Raw genomic sequence first — 17,449 nt, 5'->3', positions numbered from 1 at the left:
TTTTCAATTACATTTAATTTGCTTGGTTTGTAATACAAATGTTCCTGTTGCAATGATTTGATCTGAGTTATATATATATATATATATATATATAACTCAGATAAAGTAGGTGAAAATGACTGAAATTATTCAGTGTTATAATAGGCAAAAATAAATAAATAAACAAGTTATACTTTAAAATCTAGCCATATGGTGTTAAAGTAAGACAAATAAATTAATAAACAGAAGTTATTCTTTAAAATGTAACTTTCCGTTGGTCTGTTTTTAGAATAACTGGACTAGAATGGAAGTATTCGTCTAAAAATAGGTGAGGCGTTTCTGGCGCCGCCTCCGTTTCGGTGCGTAAAGACGCGTTAAGAAGTGGCACAAGCGGCTGATAATCCACACAGGAGCTGCTTTGGATCACAGCTCAAGTCTTTCATTGATGAGGCAGAGACAAGAGCTGCGCGTGTCTTCCTCCTCACTTCTCTTCCATACCACGTCTGACTCTTTTTTTTTTTTGACACCTATATTATTTCTAATCTTCCTTTGTGGCGATCAGCGGGGATGTTTTGCGCGCTCTCCATGGGACTTGCCTCTCCTCTCCACTGCATCGCCTTGAGGACAGTGGGACTCTGAGCTGCAGGCGCGTGGAGGCTGGATGGACAACATGTCCCCGCAGCAGCAGCAGCAGCAGCAGGACGGTCTGAGCCGCGCAGGGCAACAGCAGCAGGACCACAAACGGGTAAAAGCGACTCATTCCCGTGCGTAAAGTTTGCGTCAGCGCGCGTCCAGAGGTCGGATCAGACCTCAAGGCGTTCAACCAGAGATGATCCAGACGTGAACAATGGGGGGTATTATAGTGGCGCAGCTCCTTCGGGCCCGAAAGACACCAAAATAAACCGTTTCTAATGGGACTTATGCTGCTTTCAAAACAGCTGCAATCAAAGAAACAAGCAGGATTTCTGGGTCAATGTGGCCAAAATCGAGCAGGAAAACAGTTACTGACGGATAATTAAGTGCACATCTACTCAGATTTAGGGCTTAAAAGTTTTCTACATGTGCATATAAATATATGTAAATTAAGCTGAGTCAAGTCAATCAGCTGTAGATACAAATTTAGCTTTGAAGCTATTAAATTAAGGTGAAAGGTTTTCGAGAATTCATTCATAAATTAGCGATAAAATCAACATTTACTCAAATAAATAAATCAAGGATTTACGTTGTAATGTTTTAATTTTAGGGCGTAATTTTCATTTAAACATCTTTTTTGGGGGGGGAAGTAAATAACATTGGTCCAGATATCAGTCGTTGATATTGAGTTAGAATAACAGATTGTTATTTTAACATTATTCTTTTACGGAAATCCAATATGAGTTTATAGCACAATTAACAAATATCATAAAACTACTCAGGTACTCAGATTGGTGTAGATGTAACTAAATACTGCCTCATTCGAATGATTATAAGAAGCATTTAAAAACAATTGGACATGAATAAACTCAGAAACGCACAGCGATGGTCTCCATCTTGGATGGGTCATCATTTCTTCTCTCGTGCGTCCACTTCTATAGCAGAATGTTTAAAAAGGGAGTTATTATTATTTAATCGCGATAGTCACCATCTTGGGTGGGTCCCCATTTTCCCCCAATTTTATAGAGGAACATCTGCAAAGCTTATTTTTTTATGTACAAAAGCAGCCTGGATAATAACTATGCTGATGTTTGTAAGGCACAAAACATAGCGAGTTGTTAAACTGCGTTGGTCGCCATCTTGGATGGGTCCCCACTTCTTCTACACTTCTATAGAAGAATGTCTCAGAAGCATAACTTCTTATGTACAAAAGCAGCCTGGATAATAACTGTGCTGATGTTTGTTCGGCACTAAACACAACGAATTATTATTATCTTGTCATGTGAAGACCACCTTCCGCAATAGAAGTCAATGGTGGCTCGAGTCCTCATCCAAGATGGCCGTCTGCTCCATAGGAAAAGCCCACAATTTCAGGTGTAAACAAAAGTACTCAACATGGCAGAGACTAATTAATGAAGAATGAAATCCCTTTTCCACACAATTAACAATCAAATTGAATGTAAAGAACTGTTCTCTTTATTACTTGTGCGCGAACATTTACTGTTGCCCAGAGCGGCAGCTGGTCCTATTTTAACATTTAGAGTTCAAACAATGCGGCCTATTGTGATTATTTCAGTCCCAAATAACTCATGACCAAACCACAAATATTCATATATCCATCTGCAGTTTGATGATTGTGATAAACAGAGTCTGAACTTGGCACAAGACTAAAATTACACTGACTGAATCACATTGTTTTATGCTCTTCTCTAATTGTTTGGTTTGTTTCCAAGCTTTCCGGGCTGTGAGGCGTCATGGAGATGAATCCTGTGCGGATGCAGGATTTGTGTCCTTCATTTCATTAACGATTGTTGCACACTCTCTCCAGCTTCTCGCGAGAATGCGCCACGAGTCCACGACTCACAAGCACAAAGCATCGAAGATACCCTTCCCCAAACTGCGGCTGATGTGATTCGTCCACAAGCGAAACACTCGTGTCTTCACGTAAAGCGTATTTTTAGCCCTGGAAGGTCAACGCTGTAAAGCGGGAGCGTGAGGAATGTCTCACCGCGCCGCGACCCGGCTAAATCAATGATATTACATTGTGAAATGTCAGAAATCGTCGGGAGGGGGACTGATGCTTTCGCGGCTTCTCGGGCTGAGAGTTGGACGCCTGTGATGTCTGACAGAGACGGATTACTGTGAAACGTGTGAAGCTCTGTGGTCCACAGAGGATAAATCCTGGAGTCTGATCCAGAGGACAACTTTGGTAAATATGTCTGTCACAGCAGAATTAATATAGAGGTCGCTTTTTCATTCAATTTCTTTTACATTTTTAGTATCTTTCCAAGCTTTTTTCTTTCTTTTTACATTTTTACCTTTTCCTTTTTTCCTTTTTTCTTTTCCTTCTTTTCATTTTTTTTCTTTGTCCCTTTTTTCTGTGTTTTCTTTTTCTCTTTTCTTTTTTCTTCTCTTTTTCCCCCTTTGTTTGCCTTATTTCTTTTTATATCTATTTTTCTTCCTGTTTTCTCTTTTTTCTTTTCCCCCTTTTTTATTGTTTTTTTATTGTTTTTTTCTCCTTTTTTTCATTTTTCTTCTTTATATCTTTTGTTGTAAACAGAAGTTGAGATTAACAAAAAAAAACAATTTCATCGGTCCAACTCAGGAGTTCTTTTTTCCCATTAATGTGTCATTTGCAATCACAATAAAATGAGATTCACACACTTTACACCTGTACATACAACACATGTGGCGTTCAGGAACACCGAAACGGTATTGGGAAATATGCAGATCATTTGCACAATCTAAATTAACTGCGGTGACGCTGCGATTGTCCATCACAAAGAATAACCATGTGAACAAATAAGCAGAGTCACAAGGAGGAGGTAGAAACAGTCAAAAGAGTGAAAATGACTTTTTTACGACTGAAAGTGTTTCTAAGTCAAATGTCGATAAATTTGTCTTTCATAGTTACAAGAAAAGACTTGAATGTGTGCGATAGGAGGCGTTCAGGTGCAGCAGTAAATGTAGGTTAGTGAGTAAATCCTCTATGTATTCCTGGACTCCAGCTGATGTTGTATTCATACAGGCGAGAGGCGTTCAGGGGTCGGAGGTCGTGCTCTAAGTGTTAATCTGACTCACAAAGTAAAGACGTGGAGTTATGTCACAGCCGTTCGCTCCATCCTAAGATAATAAATATACTCCCTTTGGCCTTTTGGGTTTATCTTTACAGGCTTTTTTATCTTCTTTTTCTTTTTTTGGGGTTAGACGTCAAATGGACAAAAAAACTTATATCATCAGAACTTATCTGACACGAGGCGTTCAGGGACAGTTTTGAATGTGGGTCATCTGCAAAATTTGTCTTTGACATGTTTGTGTCTATTCCAATCACAGGACATTCAAATCTCTTGGTTAGAGTTTCTCTTCTCTCTGCTCCTATATATATATATATTGTTTTTTAAAACAATTGTGTTTCTTTGTGTTCCTAGCGAATGAAGTCTCAGAGTTACCGCCGCCAGTCTGCGCCATCCCTGGTCATCACCAAGGCTCTGACCAGGTCCAAGACTCTGTCCAGGTATTCATAATGCCGCTCCTGCACACGCTCACCACGTCTGTAGGGAATCGTTCTTCTGCACATGCTCAGTAGATGGACAATGGACCCCAACCCTCCCAGTGCATTTACTCCTGGGACTTGATGGTAGTATTGTAGTTGACAGTCACTTCAATATCAATCCAACCAATGTCTGTGTACTTCCTTTGGTAATGATTATGGCGTATTTTTCCTCTGCTGTGTGTGTGTGTGTGTGTGTGTGTGTGTGTGTGTGTGTGTGTGGTTACATTATAAAGCAACTTGGCATTCAAACTACAGTATATCGTTTTCAGAATTTCTGGCGTTTTCCGTGGAAATGGACATCGTTTTCAAATCATTGCCATGTAAACATGAAACTTTTCTAAAAACGAAAATGATGCGTTTTCACTGGAAACGTTGTCATGTAAACACAAAACCTTTCTGTGTGCGTATGCATCTTTCAGGACCTGTTTTGTGTGGAAACAATCTTTATAGATGAAGTTGGTCAAGTTCAGGAAAATACCCTTGTTTGGTTTAAATCAGATCATTTTAAGGCTTTAAAATATTTTTTTTAAAGTATTTTATGCTGATTTAGCCAAACTCATTTTTATTAGTCACGCCATCTTTATTCTCTTTTGTTATGATTACCGTATAATTACCGTATTTTCTGGACTATAAGTCATATCTGTCCCAAAAATTGATCATGGCAATAAAATCTTATTCTACCTGTTTTCTATGGCAAATTTTATCATTTGTACTTGAAATTCTGTTTGTTTTTGGAGTAATTTTTCTTACATTGCATTAATATATTAAAGGCGGTTCTCCTGTTGCAGCTGCAGCAATACAGTGACATCTCGTGGTCTGAATTGCTATATTTTGACAGATTTGATGATTCTGAACTAAAAAAGTGTGACTTCTAGTCCTCCCCTCCAAAATACCTCCCCCGGGTCAGGCCGCACTCTCCTGCCCCACGCATAACCCTGGGATGGACTCGGAAAGATAATCCTTCTTTTGCCAGACTTATCAGAGGATCAGGCATCTATTAATAGTGTCTGTCTTTCAACATAATGACGAGGGAAAGTGAGGCAGATTTTCATTAAAAAAGACCATAAGAACCACTACAAAGTAAAAAAACTAAACAGTCAATACTGTAATTTTGGGATTTATTTATTGATTTCCCTTAATATTTGCAGTAATGCCTGGGAACTTTACCAGTAATTCTTGGGAATATTAACAACAATTACAATAATTTTAACAGTAATTTCTTGAAATTTAACAGTAATATCTGTGAATTTTAACAGTAATTTGTGGGAATTTTACCAGAATTAATTAGTAGTTCAAATAATTTACATGGTTAATGCTCAAGTAAAAAGCCTTAATATGTCATGGCACAAACTTTATTATAGTGTATACGGTAATTTCATGTCAATTTTTAAATCTTTTAAGTTACATTTTTTTATTGGTTCAACTTCCTTTATTTGGAGTAGAATATGGAATACATTTTTTAACTTCAAAATCAACATTATCAATATATTTTTTCTTTTATATGAACAAAATTCTGTACTCTGAAAACGTTTTGCTGTAAAAACACTTTTTATTTTTTACAGTGTAGAAGAAATGGATTCATGGTGCTCGAATCTATTTTTTCCAATATTTTATTTTCATTTTACATTTTTTTTTCAAGACAATACAGTACAAAACAACATGGCTCAGATGCATACATTGTTACCAAATGAGTATACACAAGAATATAACAGACGGGATGCAGAGAAAAAGAAAAGGAGTCCAGTCAGCAGCTACTGTATCTTGATCTTTTCAAAATGAGAAAGAAATGGATTCCAAAAGTGGGCAAAAGTGTTCATGGAGCCATGACGAAGTCTTTCCATTTGTATTAGATACAACATGTCAGTGACCCACGGCTGGAACGAAGGAGGAATGGGGGACTTCCATTCTTTCAGTATTATTTTTTTTGCAACAATTAGACCCAGTTCCAGTGGTTGTTGCATTACAGCAGGGCTCGAATCTATTTTTAACCTGGCTTTTATTTAATCTAACTCTTTTACACGATGGTTTCGGTCGGTATCATCATGGGTCATTTAAAAAGCTCTGAAGCCAAAAATCTAATAAATCAGCATGAAAAGATGGCCTGGACTTCAGAACCTCAACAGATTTGAGATTAAATGAGAAAGCTGCTGTTTGCCATGAAGAGTCAAAAACAAGCGGTGCATAAGAAGTGGGCGGGGTTTGAGTGCGTATGTGGGGGTTGTGTATTCTTGTCTTGTTTTTAAAGCATGTAAAGCACTTTGTGCGACATCTGTATGAAAAGTGCTATATTGATTTGAGATAGTTATTTTTTTGGTTTTCGCTCGAGCTGCCGCGACGCCATCTTTAACATCCCATGTGCGCAGGTTTCTCAAGATGGCGTCGGTTAGTGGAAGTGAGTGGTGATGGTCTCGTTTTGGTGTTTTGGTTTATTGTCTTTGCAGAAGTGAGACTTTTGATGGGAAGCAGATTTTAGAGATTTATTTTCTGGCAGAGTAACTTTAAGTAATTGGATTAGATTAAGTTTAAAGAAAGAGTGTTTCCTTCAGATGCTATTGAAGCCACAAGTTGGTCCAACTGTTTTCTTTTTTCACTTTAAATACAACTAATGTAGTGAGTGTAAAAACCACAGGTTGGGAAATATTGAGCAGAAACACGACATTGACGATATATTTTGTGTTTTCTTTTTTGTCCTGGTGGACGTCCCGCCGTGTCCTCAGGGATACATTCCTGGTCCCCGTGTGTCCCGAGACGTGTCCGCTGGTCCAGTCCTTCCTGAGCGCCCCCTGCAGGTCCTTCCTCCTCCACGCTCACGCGCAGCTCAAGACGGGCATGCAGACGCAGGACAGACACCTCTTCCTCTTCTCCGACGTCCTGGTGCTCGCCAAAGCCAAGTAGGCCCAGACCACACATGTGAGGTAGGAGAGGAACGAGTGACGGCGTCTCATGAGCGGCGGCTTGCGTTCCAGGTCGGCCAATCACTTCAAGCAGAAGGCCCAGGCCAGCGTGTGCGAGATGTGGACGGCGGGCTGCATGGACGAGGTGTGCGAGGGGAGCACCAGCCCGGAGAGGAGCTTCGTGGTGGGCTGGCCCACCTGCAACTGTGTGGCCACGTTCAGGTGACCCAGAAACACTGTCAGTGAAGCTCAGTCACATGACGCCAAATCGTTCCATCTTAAATCTGAGGCGAAAGGCGTTGAACTCGAGGAGTCAGGATCCGGATACCACCATGTTGAGAGCAACAGTGTGGCTATTGATAGTTTTTTTCCATTTTAAATCATCTGCAATCACTAGAAGCTTTTATTTTGACAATCGCCCAAGAGGAACGCCACGACAGGACACGAAACCCTCCTCACTCCTGGTTGCTTCCAAATATTAAACTAAACTAGATCAACTAACTAACTACTCAAACACAACACAATCCTTACCTACACTAACAAGTCTAATATGACACCAAATGAAGACATTTGAAACACCGCCAACCCAACTCCCAAAATGCATTGCAGCGATCAGCTCTGTGACGCGACAATATGTTTTGCAAAATCAAGATGGTAAAACACCATTAAAGAAACTTCAACAGTTATTGGATAGCGGTCTCTAAACTCTCCCAACAAGATGTTATGTTGGAAACACAGAAACGCGGAGAAAGTGAAAACGCCGCTGACGGCGGAGCTGTCCGCGGTGCTGAAACCACTCCTGCGTCCCGTCTGCTCCCAGAATTGACAAGAAAGTAGGAACAATTTTCTGAGCTTTGTTTTGCTGAAGCTCTGGTAGCTCAGGTGTTGGTCTCACCTCCTTTAAAAGCTGCTGTTTTTCCTCAAGAGAAAATTGTGAAAATGTCTTTATCGTCTCTAGTGCTGTCATGCTGCCTGTTAACCCGCCAACTAGCGAGAGAGCGTAGCAGCGCTGTATCAATTCACTAATGCACTGTGAACATACGTATAGCATTTAGCATAGCACGGTTACGTCCAAAGGCAGCATAGCGATCTGCCTTTTTACGTAAATGATTTTGTGGGCGTCATGAGGGGGTGTGGCCTTCAGGAGAGGGTGTGGCCTTCATAAGAGGATTCATTCTTACGCTGATGACAAAAGACTATTTGTTTGTCAACACATTTTAAAACTACTAGGTAATAATATGTCAAAATGAAGTTCTCGGCCCAAGATTACAGGCTACGTTCTTCTCTGCAGCTCCGTGGAACAAAAGGAGAGGTGGCTCTCGCTCCTCAAGAGGTAAATTAATTCATTGATCTGAACGCACGCTGCTGGCCGGTTTGTGTCTCACCGCCCTTCGTCTCCTCTGCAGTCGCATCAGAGACGAGAAAGAGAAGGAGGAGCCTAAAACCATCCCCCTGAGGGTGTACGGGAAGGGAATCAACACCTTTGCTGTTGTGAGTTGATGTTCCTGGACGTCAGGTGAGGATGTGAGGTCGTGGCGTTACGCTCATCCTCTACCGTCTGCCATCTTTGATTAGACCAAGACGCTTCCTGTCAGCAACTCTGACTCCACCAACGAGGTGATCCGGCTGGCGCTGCAGCAGTTTGGCATCATCGTGAGTAGCAGAGTATCCACAGAAGTTCAGCGTTGTGCAGAGATGAAGAAAAAACATGTGATCCGAGTCCTTCGTCAAATCCCCTCAAAGATTCCCTCTCCCTCTAACTTTGGTCGTTTCTCAATAACCATACTTTGCCAGTACTTGCGAGACCAAGTACTGATCGAATTCAAAGTACGAAACGGCCTTTATCTGTGTCTGGCTCAGGGAAACATCAAGGACTACCAGCTGTGGGTCATCTCCAGGAGAGACAACACCCCCTACCCTTTGATTGGTGCGTGAGACTCGTAGACTAGATGCAGCGAGGTTCTGAAAACGTGATGCTGACGCCTTCAGGGACTTGAAGGACTCACACAGCGTCTGTTCTTTTTCAGGTCATGAGTTTCCCTTCAGCATTCAGATGAGTCATGTGAGACAGTCGAGGCCTCACGAAGGAGGAGGAGGAGGAGGGGGACGGGACGGCGCCGACAGGCAGGTGGAGCACATGCAGGTGTACAAGCAGTGTCAGTTCATCCTTAGGCCTCGACCCGCTGGACCGCCGCAGCACAACGTACCCGCAGGTAGGACATTATTTGGAATTAAGTCCAGTTTAAAAAGCATGTCACTCTCACAGCCCTGCTGTGGCTTTTTCAGAATTTGCCCAGAAAACGCTGAAGAGGCGGCGTTCGCTCATCGCCTGGGCGTTCTGGCGAGGCTCCGCCTCCCACCTGAACGAGCTGTCCCTCGCCGGCGTGGCTCGAGGCGCCTTGTTCGGCCATCCGCTCAGCTCCGTTTGTTTTGAGGACACTCTGCCCAAACCCGTCATGGTGAGACGACGACACTGCTGAGCCAGCGACTTTTTCTTTTCCAATCTGAATTCAAGTTCAGTAAATAAAAAATATATTTTGTTCACAAATATTATTTTATTTATTTATTTATTTAATTCATTTTATTTGATCAATAATGGTCACATTTCTACCCATTATGTGGCCATTATTTATATCGTTGGAAAATCCGTCCCAATGTGGTTCACCTGTATCGAATTGTGTCCCGCCAGGACATGATGGCGTTCCTGTACCACGAGGGAGCGTGGACACGGGGAATCTTCCGCCGGCCCGCCGGCGCCCGGGCCGTCCGGGAGCTGCGAGACTCTCTGGACGCCGGAGAGAGTCATCTTCCTCTGACACATGACCACGTCTTCATCATCGCCGGAGTGTTCAAGGTGTTTGTGTACATCTCCGCCTCGCTGACCCACATCACGTTAATGAGCCTCCTTCTTACTCAGCCCGAGCGTGACTCAGTCCGTGGCTACCCTGGCAGGACAAGCTGTTCATTAGAGGAGCTTTTTAATGTAATCTGGATTATAATCCCTTATTATCTCAAGGGATAGCAGAGTGTCGGTGTACGAGATTGTAAATTGTGTCACGTACAAGAGCGTTGATGTACACATGAACTTTTGTTGTGCTGGGGGGTTTTTTTACGCTCCTGAGGCCCCGGTTTCCACGATAACGTTTCACGTGACAACACCTTGACCGTTAAAGAAAAGTGTTGAGTTTCCACTGCAGCAGCAGACACACTGACAATGGTGTAGTTAGTATGCCGGCCCACGGGGGGGCGATGTTAGTTATTTTTGTGATGAAGCCACACAGACATCTGCAGAGAACAATTACACAATGGAGAGTACCTGACATTCGTATGAACTGATGACACTATTAAAGGAGAATCTAAACTATAGAACTATCAATGTGGACACTAAAACTATTGATATGGACTATAAAACTATGAATATTTTCTATAAAACCACCAATATCGCAGACAAAACTACCGATATAGGCGTTAAGACTACTGATATAGATGATCAAACTACTGATAATAGACAATAAAACTACCAATATGGACGATAAAACTACTGATAAAGATGATCAAATTACCGATAATAGATGATAAAACTGCCAATATGGATGATAAAACTACCAATATTTTCTATAAAACTACCAATATCGCCTATAAAACTACCGATATGGACGTGTCGTACGAACCCCCCCCCCTCCCCCCCACCACCAGAGAGGTTACACTTGTTTTCGTTGTCGTGTAAACGGGCCCTCAGACAGAACAGAGAGTCAAACAGGAGTGTCGGATCCGTTTCATCTCTGCAGGAGTTCCTGCGCAGCATCCCGGGAAGCTTGTTGTGCTGCGAGCTGCATGAGGAGTGGATGGACGTGCCGGAGGAAGACGAGGAGGAGGAAGAGCAGGTGCAGGACGTGCAGAGGTAAAACACGGCGACATCGTGATCTAGAAAGTTCAACCTGACGTGGAGCTCTGGACTCTACCATTGCTTCGTCATGAACAAAAGTAAAGAGTAAAGACATCTAATTCTAGTCCAACGGAATCTTAATTGTTTCCTCATCATTAAACATAGAACCATGTCTATGGATACACGGCAACTTTTATAATGGTGTGTGTGTGTGTGTGTGTGTGTGTGTGTGTGTGTGTGTGTGTGTGTTCCTGCAGGATGATCTGCAGGCTGCCCAAAGAGAATGTGCTGCTGCTGCGCCACCTGCTGGCCGTGCTGCACGGCATCCAGCACAACGCCCACGAGAACCAGATGACCAGCTTCAACTTGTCGGTGTGCATCGCTCCCAGCATGCTGTGGCCTCCGGGGGCGCCCTGCAGCCCCGAGGTGGAGGGAGAGGGGACCAAGAAGGTAAAGAATATCCATTTAAAGGGCTAATCCGGCCAGGAATCTGAGCCAGACCTCCACCGGCGTTGACTTTGTCACCCTGATTGTTTGAGTGGTGCAACAAGCGAATAAATCCATCTGAGCCAAAACAATGAGAAGCTTGTCCACTTGGTCTGCAAGCTCTATTTTTAAAACACACAATGGTGAGATTTAATCGTTACGTAACAGTCAACTGTTATTTTGAGACTTTTTTTGGGGGGGGGGGGGGGGGGGGGGGGGGTAAATTTCTACAATAATCCCACTTTTGTAACGCTTCTAATCAGATTTGAATTTGTTGATTTTCTGCAGGTCTGTGAGCTGGTGAAGTTCATGATCGAACACTGCCAGCAGATCCTTGGCGAAGACCCCTGCACAGTGTTTGGAGGACCGCCACAGAGACTGGACAGGGAGGAGACGGAGACGGGTATAGACCGTCGTGTAGTCAAGTCCACCTTTATCTTATGGCGCTTTCCCACTGTGTCTCAGGTGCTGAAACGGTGCTGTACAGTCAGTAGCCTCACCATCATTTCTTAAATAATTCCATCATTTTCCCTTTTTACAATTTTTGGTCTTTTGGCAGTGGTCTCTATCCCAGTGGGTCGATTTAGTGTCTTTCACTATAAATGCATCCAGTTATTTCAGGATGTGTGTGAATCAGTGAACGTGATGAACAGTGTAATGCAATTTGGGGACTGCTTACGCGGTGGAAAAGCACTATATAAGTGAAAACCATCGACATGATGTTTATAAATATTCACTGTTTGAGGCCTTACCATCATCCATCCACCACATAGCACCAATAAAGAACCTTCCTGCAGGTGGTGAGCCCACGGGAAGGTGGCGCCCAGCGTGGGACATGAATCCACCACCTTGAGATTGCGAGTCTTGTGCCCTACCACCTGAGCTAGTCGGGGGCCCTCACCATCATTTCAATTTGCACGAATTTGTCACCATTTTTGGTTTTACTCTTGTAAGACCCAAAATGGTGAAATTGGGAAAAAGCCACTGTCGTTGGGAGTGACCCATGAAGGGCGTGAGTCCTGGTCAGCTTTAATAGTATGTGAGTACAATACTGAACCAGTTGTAGTGTCAGTGAGACAGACAGATAGCTCAGAGGCAGGCACTGCTGACCAAGGAGTTTCTGTCAAGGGGTCAAGTCCAGGTTGAGTCCCTGGAGTGTCTCAGTCTGCATGTAAAAGTCAGTGCAGAAATATTATGTCTTGTTGGAGTCCTCTGAAAGCATGAAAACCTGTAATGAAGAGCAGCAGTGTGTCAGCATGTATAGCTCATGCAGTCAGGATGGGGCTCAGAGTTAGACAGGTCATGGTTCAAGTCTTAGGTGTGACTGTTTTTGAGAGTGAAAAGTGAAATTGTAGACTTAAATACGCCAGGAGAAGTGGTTTGTGTATCCAAGGCAGATGGTGGTGTAATGGTTTAGTATGGGTGCCTGGTGTCCGAGGACAGAGACTGGAACAGGTTCAGGGTCAGATGAGCCGAGCCGAAGTGAAGTGAAGTGAAGTGAAGTGAAGTGAAGTGAAGTGAAGTGAAGTGAAGTGAAGTGAAGTGAAGTGAAGTGAAGTGAAGTGAAGTGAAGTGAAGTGAAGTGAAGTGAAGTGAAGTGAAGTGAAGTGAAGTGAAGTGAAGTGAAGTGAAGTGAAGTGAAGTGAAGTGAAGTGAAGTGAAGTGAAGTGAAGTGAAGTGAAGTGAAGTGAAGTGAAGTGAAGTGAAGTGAAGTGAAGTGAAGTGAAGTGAAGTGAAGTGAAGTGAAGTGAAGTGAAGTGAAGTGAAGTGAAGTGAAGTGAAGTGAAGTGAAGTGAAGTGAAGTGAAGTGAAGTGAAGTGAAGTGAAGTGAAGTGAAGTGAAGTGAAGTGAAGTGAAGTGAAGTGAAGTGAAGTGAAGTGAAGTGAAGTGAAGTGAAGTGAAGTGAAGTGACTACTGTTTTAATCAACCGTCGGTCAGAAACGGCTATGGAACTACAAGGTTGGGCTGTTGCTCTATCAAGTGAGCTACTGTGTAGCTCACTTGATAGAGCAACAGTCTGGGAACCTGAAGATCATGGGTTCAAACCAGACAGTTGACTAGAACAGAACTTGACCAACATAACTCTTCTGCATTGTGTGCATGACAATCTTAAACACCATGTGTTCAGCTTCTGTGACTTCTTGTGGTGCTTTTTGTCTTTTAATTTTATTTTTCCACTTTGAAAATCATAAATTTTAAACTTCAGTCACACCTGGACTTGACCAGTGACAGCAGCTCTTCCCACTGAGCCATCTCTCTGCTTCACTGCTGGTTCAGCTTTATACTCACACTCGTACCTCAAACAATTGTATAAAGAGACATGAGTTCTTCAAGTGGAGTCGAACCCACGTCAAGTCACTACAAGAGCAGTGTTGTTCCTCACTGAGCTAAGCAGGATGTGCTCAACTTTGGACACCTTGACATTTATATGTCCATATCCAATGAAACAATTACAGAAAGAGACATGAGAAGGACATATGAAGTCCCAAATTCTAAACTCCACTACAACCTTAAATACTTTTCTAAGGATATCGACTTGGTGAGAGCAGCCAAAGCCTCACGTCTCTAGAGACTCCACCAAACGCCACAGTTATTTAGCGTTTGAGTTCCAGTGCAGACGGGTCACCTGATCAAGTTTGAAAGCGTCACTGTTTTTATGTTTCTCCTCAGAGCCTTGGGCGTACCCTTTGACCGATTCTTCCTACGACAGCCTGGAGAACGAGCTGGACAACAGCAGCAGCGCCTCGCCCACGTTCTCCAGCAGGAGGCGCCTCCGACCCAAACCGCTGCGAGGTAGCCTGGACTCCATCCTCACCTTCAGCGACGACCAGGACACAGACGCACGCCACGCGCAGACCGGCGACCAGCGCGTCGTCAACCTGCACCCCCTGCCATCTCAATCTGACATTGTGGAGACTTCCGCCACCCTGGACTCGCTGTCGCTGGAGGGTCGCCCCACGCAGCGGCGGCGGTCCGAGCCTGCCATCGCGTACGTGTCCAAGTTCCAGGCGTACACCTCGAGCAGCACGGACGGGCTCGCTGGCGACGACGAGGACGAGACGAAGCCGAGCACCCACCCCAGAGGTCCGACGAGAAGGGTCAGAGGCAAAACGGCGGCATTCGAAGCGAGCTCCTCCAGCCTGTCGTCTACCCCGGCCTCCCCCGCGTACACCCGCTCCTCCCTGGACTCTCTGGACTCCCTTGACCAAACCTTGGCGACCAAACGAAGCCTCCACCCAACAAAACCACACCTGCCCCCCTCGGAGCATCACGACCGGCTATCGAAAGACTCTCCGATCAAAGAGGCGCTGAGCTGGGGGCCGCTGAGAGGCTGCAGGGGTCTCCACCCAAACTCCTGGCTGAAGAAAGACCGGCGGCTGTCGCTGACGCAGCAGGAACATTTGGAGAAGGAGGAGGAAGGGAGTGGGGTGAGTGGAAACACAAACTTCGTACTTTAACAATCGTGCCCCGTTTACACGAAAACAAGTGTAACGGCCAATCTTTCTTGAGTTTTGGGGGGGTCGCGGACGTCCGACGTGGTATAGTTCCTGCTGCTCATGTGCAACTAACAAACGTGGCAGCACCCGTAGTGGCATGACTTGGAGTTCCTATTCTAGTTTTATAGGCGATATTGCAAGTTTTATCATCCGTATCAGTAGGTTTCTCATCCAAAGTGCATTGCGTTCTATGTTGCGTCCTCTCATCCTACCGGCTAGAAAGTCCACTGATATGAGAACAGAGAACCACGATTTTAAGGGGACCAGAGTTCCCCTGTTAGAGCCGGATCAGAGTTCAGGGGAATGCTCACAAACGCCAAAACAAAGCAGACTTTCCCAGAAAGTTCCTGAAGTGAACTTTGATCTGGATCAAACAGGGCTGGTGTGAACGCGCTCTAACACGTGTTATTCAAACAGGCTGGATCTTCCTCCATCACCTCCGTCACACCCGGGAAGCTGGCGACTGAAAAAGCAGCAACAAAGCCAATTTCAAGGAGCAAACCAAAACCATCCAGTAAAGGAGGAGGAGGAGGGAGCCATGCGGGGGAGAGGCCTGGCCAGGAGCAGCAGGACTCCTCCAGCCCTCCATCACATCATCGATCGACAGGAAGTCTGTTCAGCAAGACGTCCTGCTTCCAGTCGTCAGAATCCTCCCGAAAGGGGACGCATCCGAGTGATGGTCAGCAGGTCTCGCCTCTGTTCTACAAGCCTGGCGGGCCGCCTCTCTCCCTCTTCAAGCCACACAAGTCTCATTCTGTGGAGGAGGAAGAGGAGGAGGAGGCGGCGTGCAACGCCCGGCTCCGCCACCGTCGGGGGTCCGAACCAGGGCGGCAGCTGGTGGACCGGGCGGCGGCGTCTCTCTCACGGGGGAGGCTGCCCAGCGACCCGGGGCTGAAGGTGTCAGAGGCGGACTCGCGTGGAGCGCCGTCCGAAGCCCGCTTCTGCCTGTCTCCCTCCGCCACCAAGGCCGTCAGGGACTACTTCTCCTCCCACCCGCGCAGCAATCCCCAGAGCGGCCAGCAGGTGGCGCTCGCCCTGGTGGAGAGCCGCAGGGAGTGGCTGAGGAGGTGCAGCGACCCCACAGCGGAGCCGGACTTTGACCAGCTTCTGTTCGCCGAGGAGTCGTATGTATAAACACAGCAGATACAAGAAATACAACCGCACTTGACTACAGAATAAAAACCAGGAGAAATAATCTAAAACGGGGTGTCGCAGACCTTAAAGGAGTCATCATGTGGAAATCTATGTTTCCTTGTTAAAACATGTATCTTGGTATTGGACCTCAGTAGAAACTGAAAATCTGGAGTTTGAAAGTTAAAGAGTTTTTCTGTTTGGGCTCTTTGTTAAAAACCAGAATCGTCCACAAGGGGGCGTCACCTCAAAACGGGAGCTTTTGATTTTCGTCCACACGGGACGCTAATGTCATAAACCCACCTCTGGTAAATTCGACGGTTAGCCGTAGCTAACTGAGCCTCGTGGTTCGCTACGGCTAACTGCTAGGCGTGGTTAGCAGCAGCTAGCGGTTAGCATTGCTTTAAGGTCGCGACCCCAATCCGATGGGAAGAAGAGCTGCGATTAAGGACGCCCACAACCTCACTGTCGGTTATCAAAAGGGAAGCTTTACTTCAGCATGCTACCTCGCGGCTAACCGCTAACGGGACTAGTATAAACGTTGATCCCAAAGTGATCTACGAATGAGCTTGTACTTCAATCTCATGTACTCTCACCAGAGGAAATTGTGACGAGAACAAGTGTCAGAACGAGCTCTACGTTTGCTTTTTTTTTATTCCGAAAATAATTTTTAGGAATTCATTTAAAAAAATTGAAGGGAGACTAGATACACGACAATACCAGCTGATGACTCCTTTAAGGGGTTGATTATTGCTCAGATGTGGAAAAAAAAAAAAAAGAATTGACCACAAGTATCCAACCTTAATGAATTTTGTGTTTTACGTTCAAAAGAATGTGTATATATTAGGCCAAAGTGTAAAACCTGCCAATGTAAAGAGACCTGGTGTTGCCTTCTTCTCACTAACGGCTTCTCTCAATCTGCTTAAGGACTAAACTTCTGCTTATTTAACATGTAAGTTCCACCTGATTTTCACGGTTCAGAGACGCTCACGTGGTTAAGCTACAACATGGAATACAATAATCCACACTGCTGGTTATTTTAGTGACGTCTGCGTTGCCAAGTTTCTAGACTGGCCTTAAACTACTTGCTCAGAAGCTCAGAAGCTTTAGCTTCACTTTTATATATTTTGCCAACGATCCAGTTTCCATGTAGGCCTGTAACACCATTTTTTTTCCATAAGCTTTATATATGTATATATATATTCTTTTTTTCTCCTGATTTTTCCTTTTCTCGTACCCTTCCTTCTTTTTCCTTTTAAAAAAAGGGGGAAAAAGGAGAACAAAGAAAAAAGGAAAGAAAAAGCGTTATATTTTTAGAACAACTGCCTATTTATGTATTTGTACGCTTGCAAACCTGCCAATAAAAGTTAAAAACCAAATTCAAGTTGTT

General features: G+C 44.4%; 1 protein-coding gene across 1 annotated transcript; it reads left to right on the top strand.

Moving 5' to 3' along the window:
* Positions 1–362: 362 nt before the first annotated feature.
* On the top strand, positions 363–17,428 carry LOC308127839 (rho GTPase-activating protein 20-like). Its single transcript, XM_080493192.1, has 16 exons — positions 363–724; positions 4,041–4,126; positions 6,883–7,056; positions 7,132–7,281; positions 8,351–8,392; positions 8,466–8,550; positions 8,635–8,712; positions 8,920–8,986; positions 9,087–9,272; positions 9,346–9,518; positions 9,749–9,913; positions 10,848–10,960; positions 11,203–11,395; positions 11,720–11,834; positions 14,102–14,859; positions 15,346–17,428. The coding sequence occupies exons 1-16, from the start codon at positions 641–643 to the stop codon at positions 16,060–16,062; spliced, it is 3,186 nt and encodes a 1,061-aa protein (XP_080349318.1). The 5' UTR covers positions 363–640; the 3' UTR covers positions 16,063–17,428.
* Positions 17,429–17,449: the final 21 nt, after the last annotated feature.

This window comes from Lipophrys pholis (assembly GCF_963383615.2).
Source record: "Lipophrys pholis genome assembly, chromosome: 23".
NCBI classification, from domain to species: Eukaryota; Metazoa; Chordata; class Actinopteri; order Blenniiformes; family Blenniidae; genus Lipophrys; species Lipophrys pholis.
This window is presented reverse-complemented; position numbering and strand designations above follow the sequence as displayed.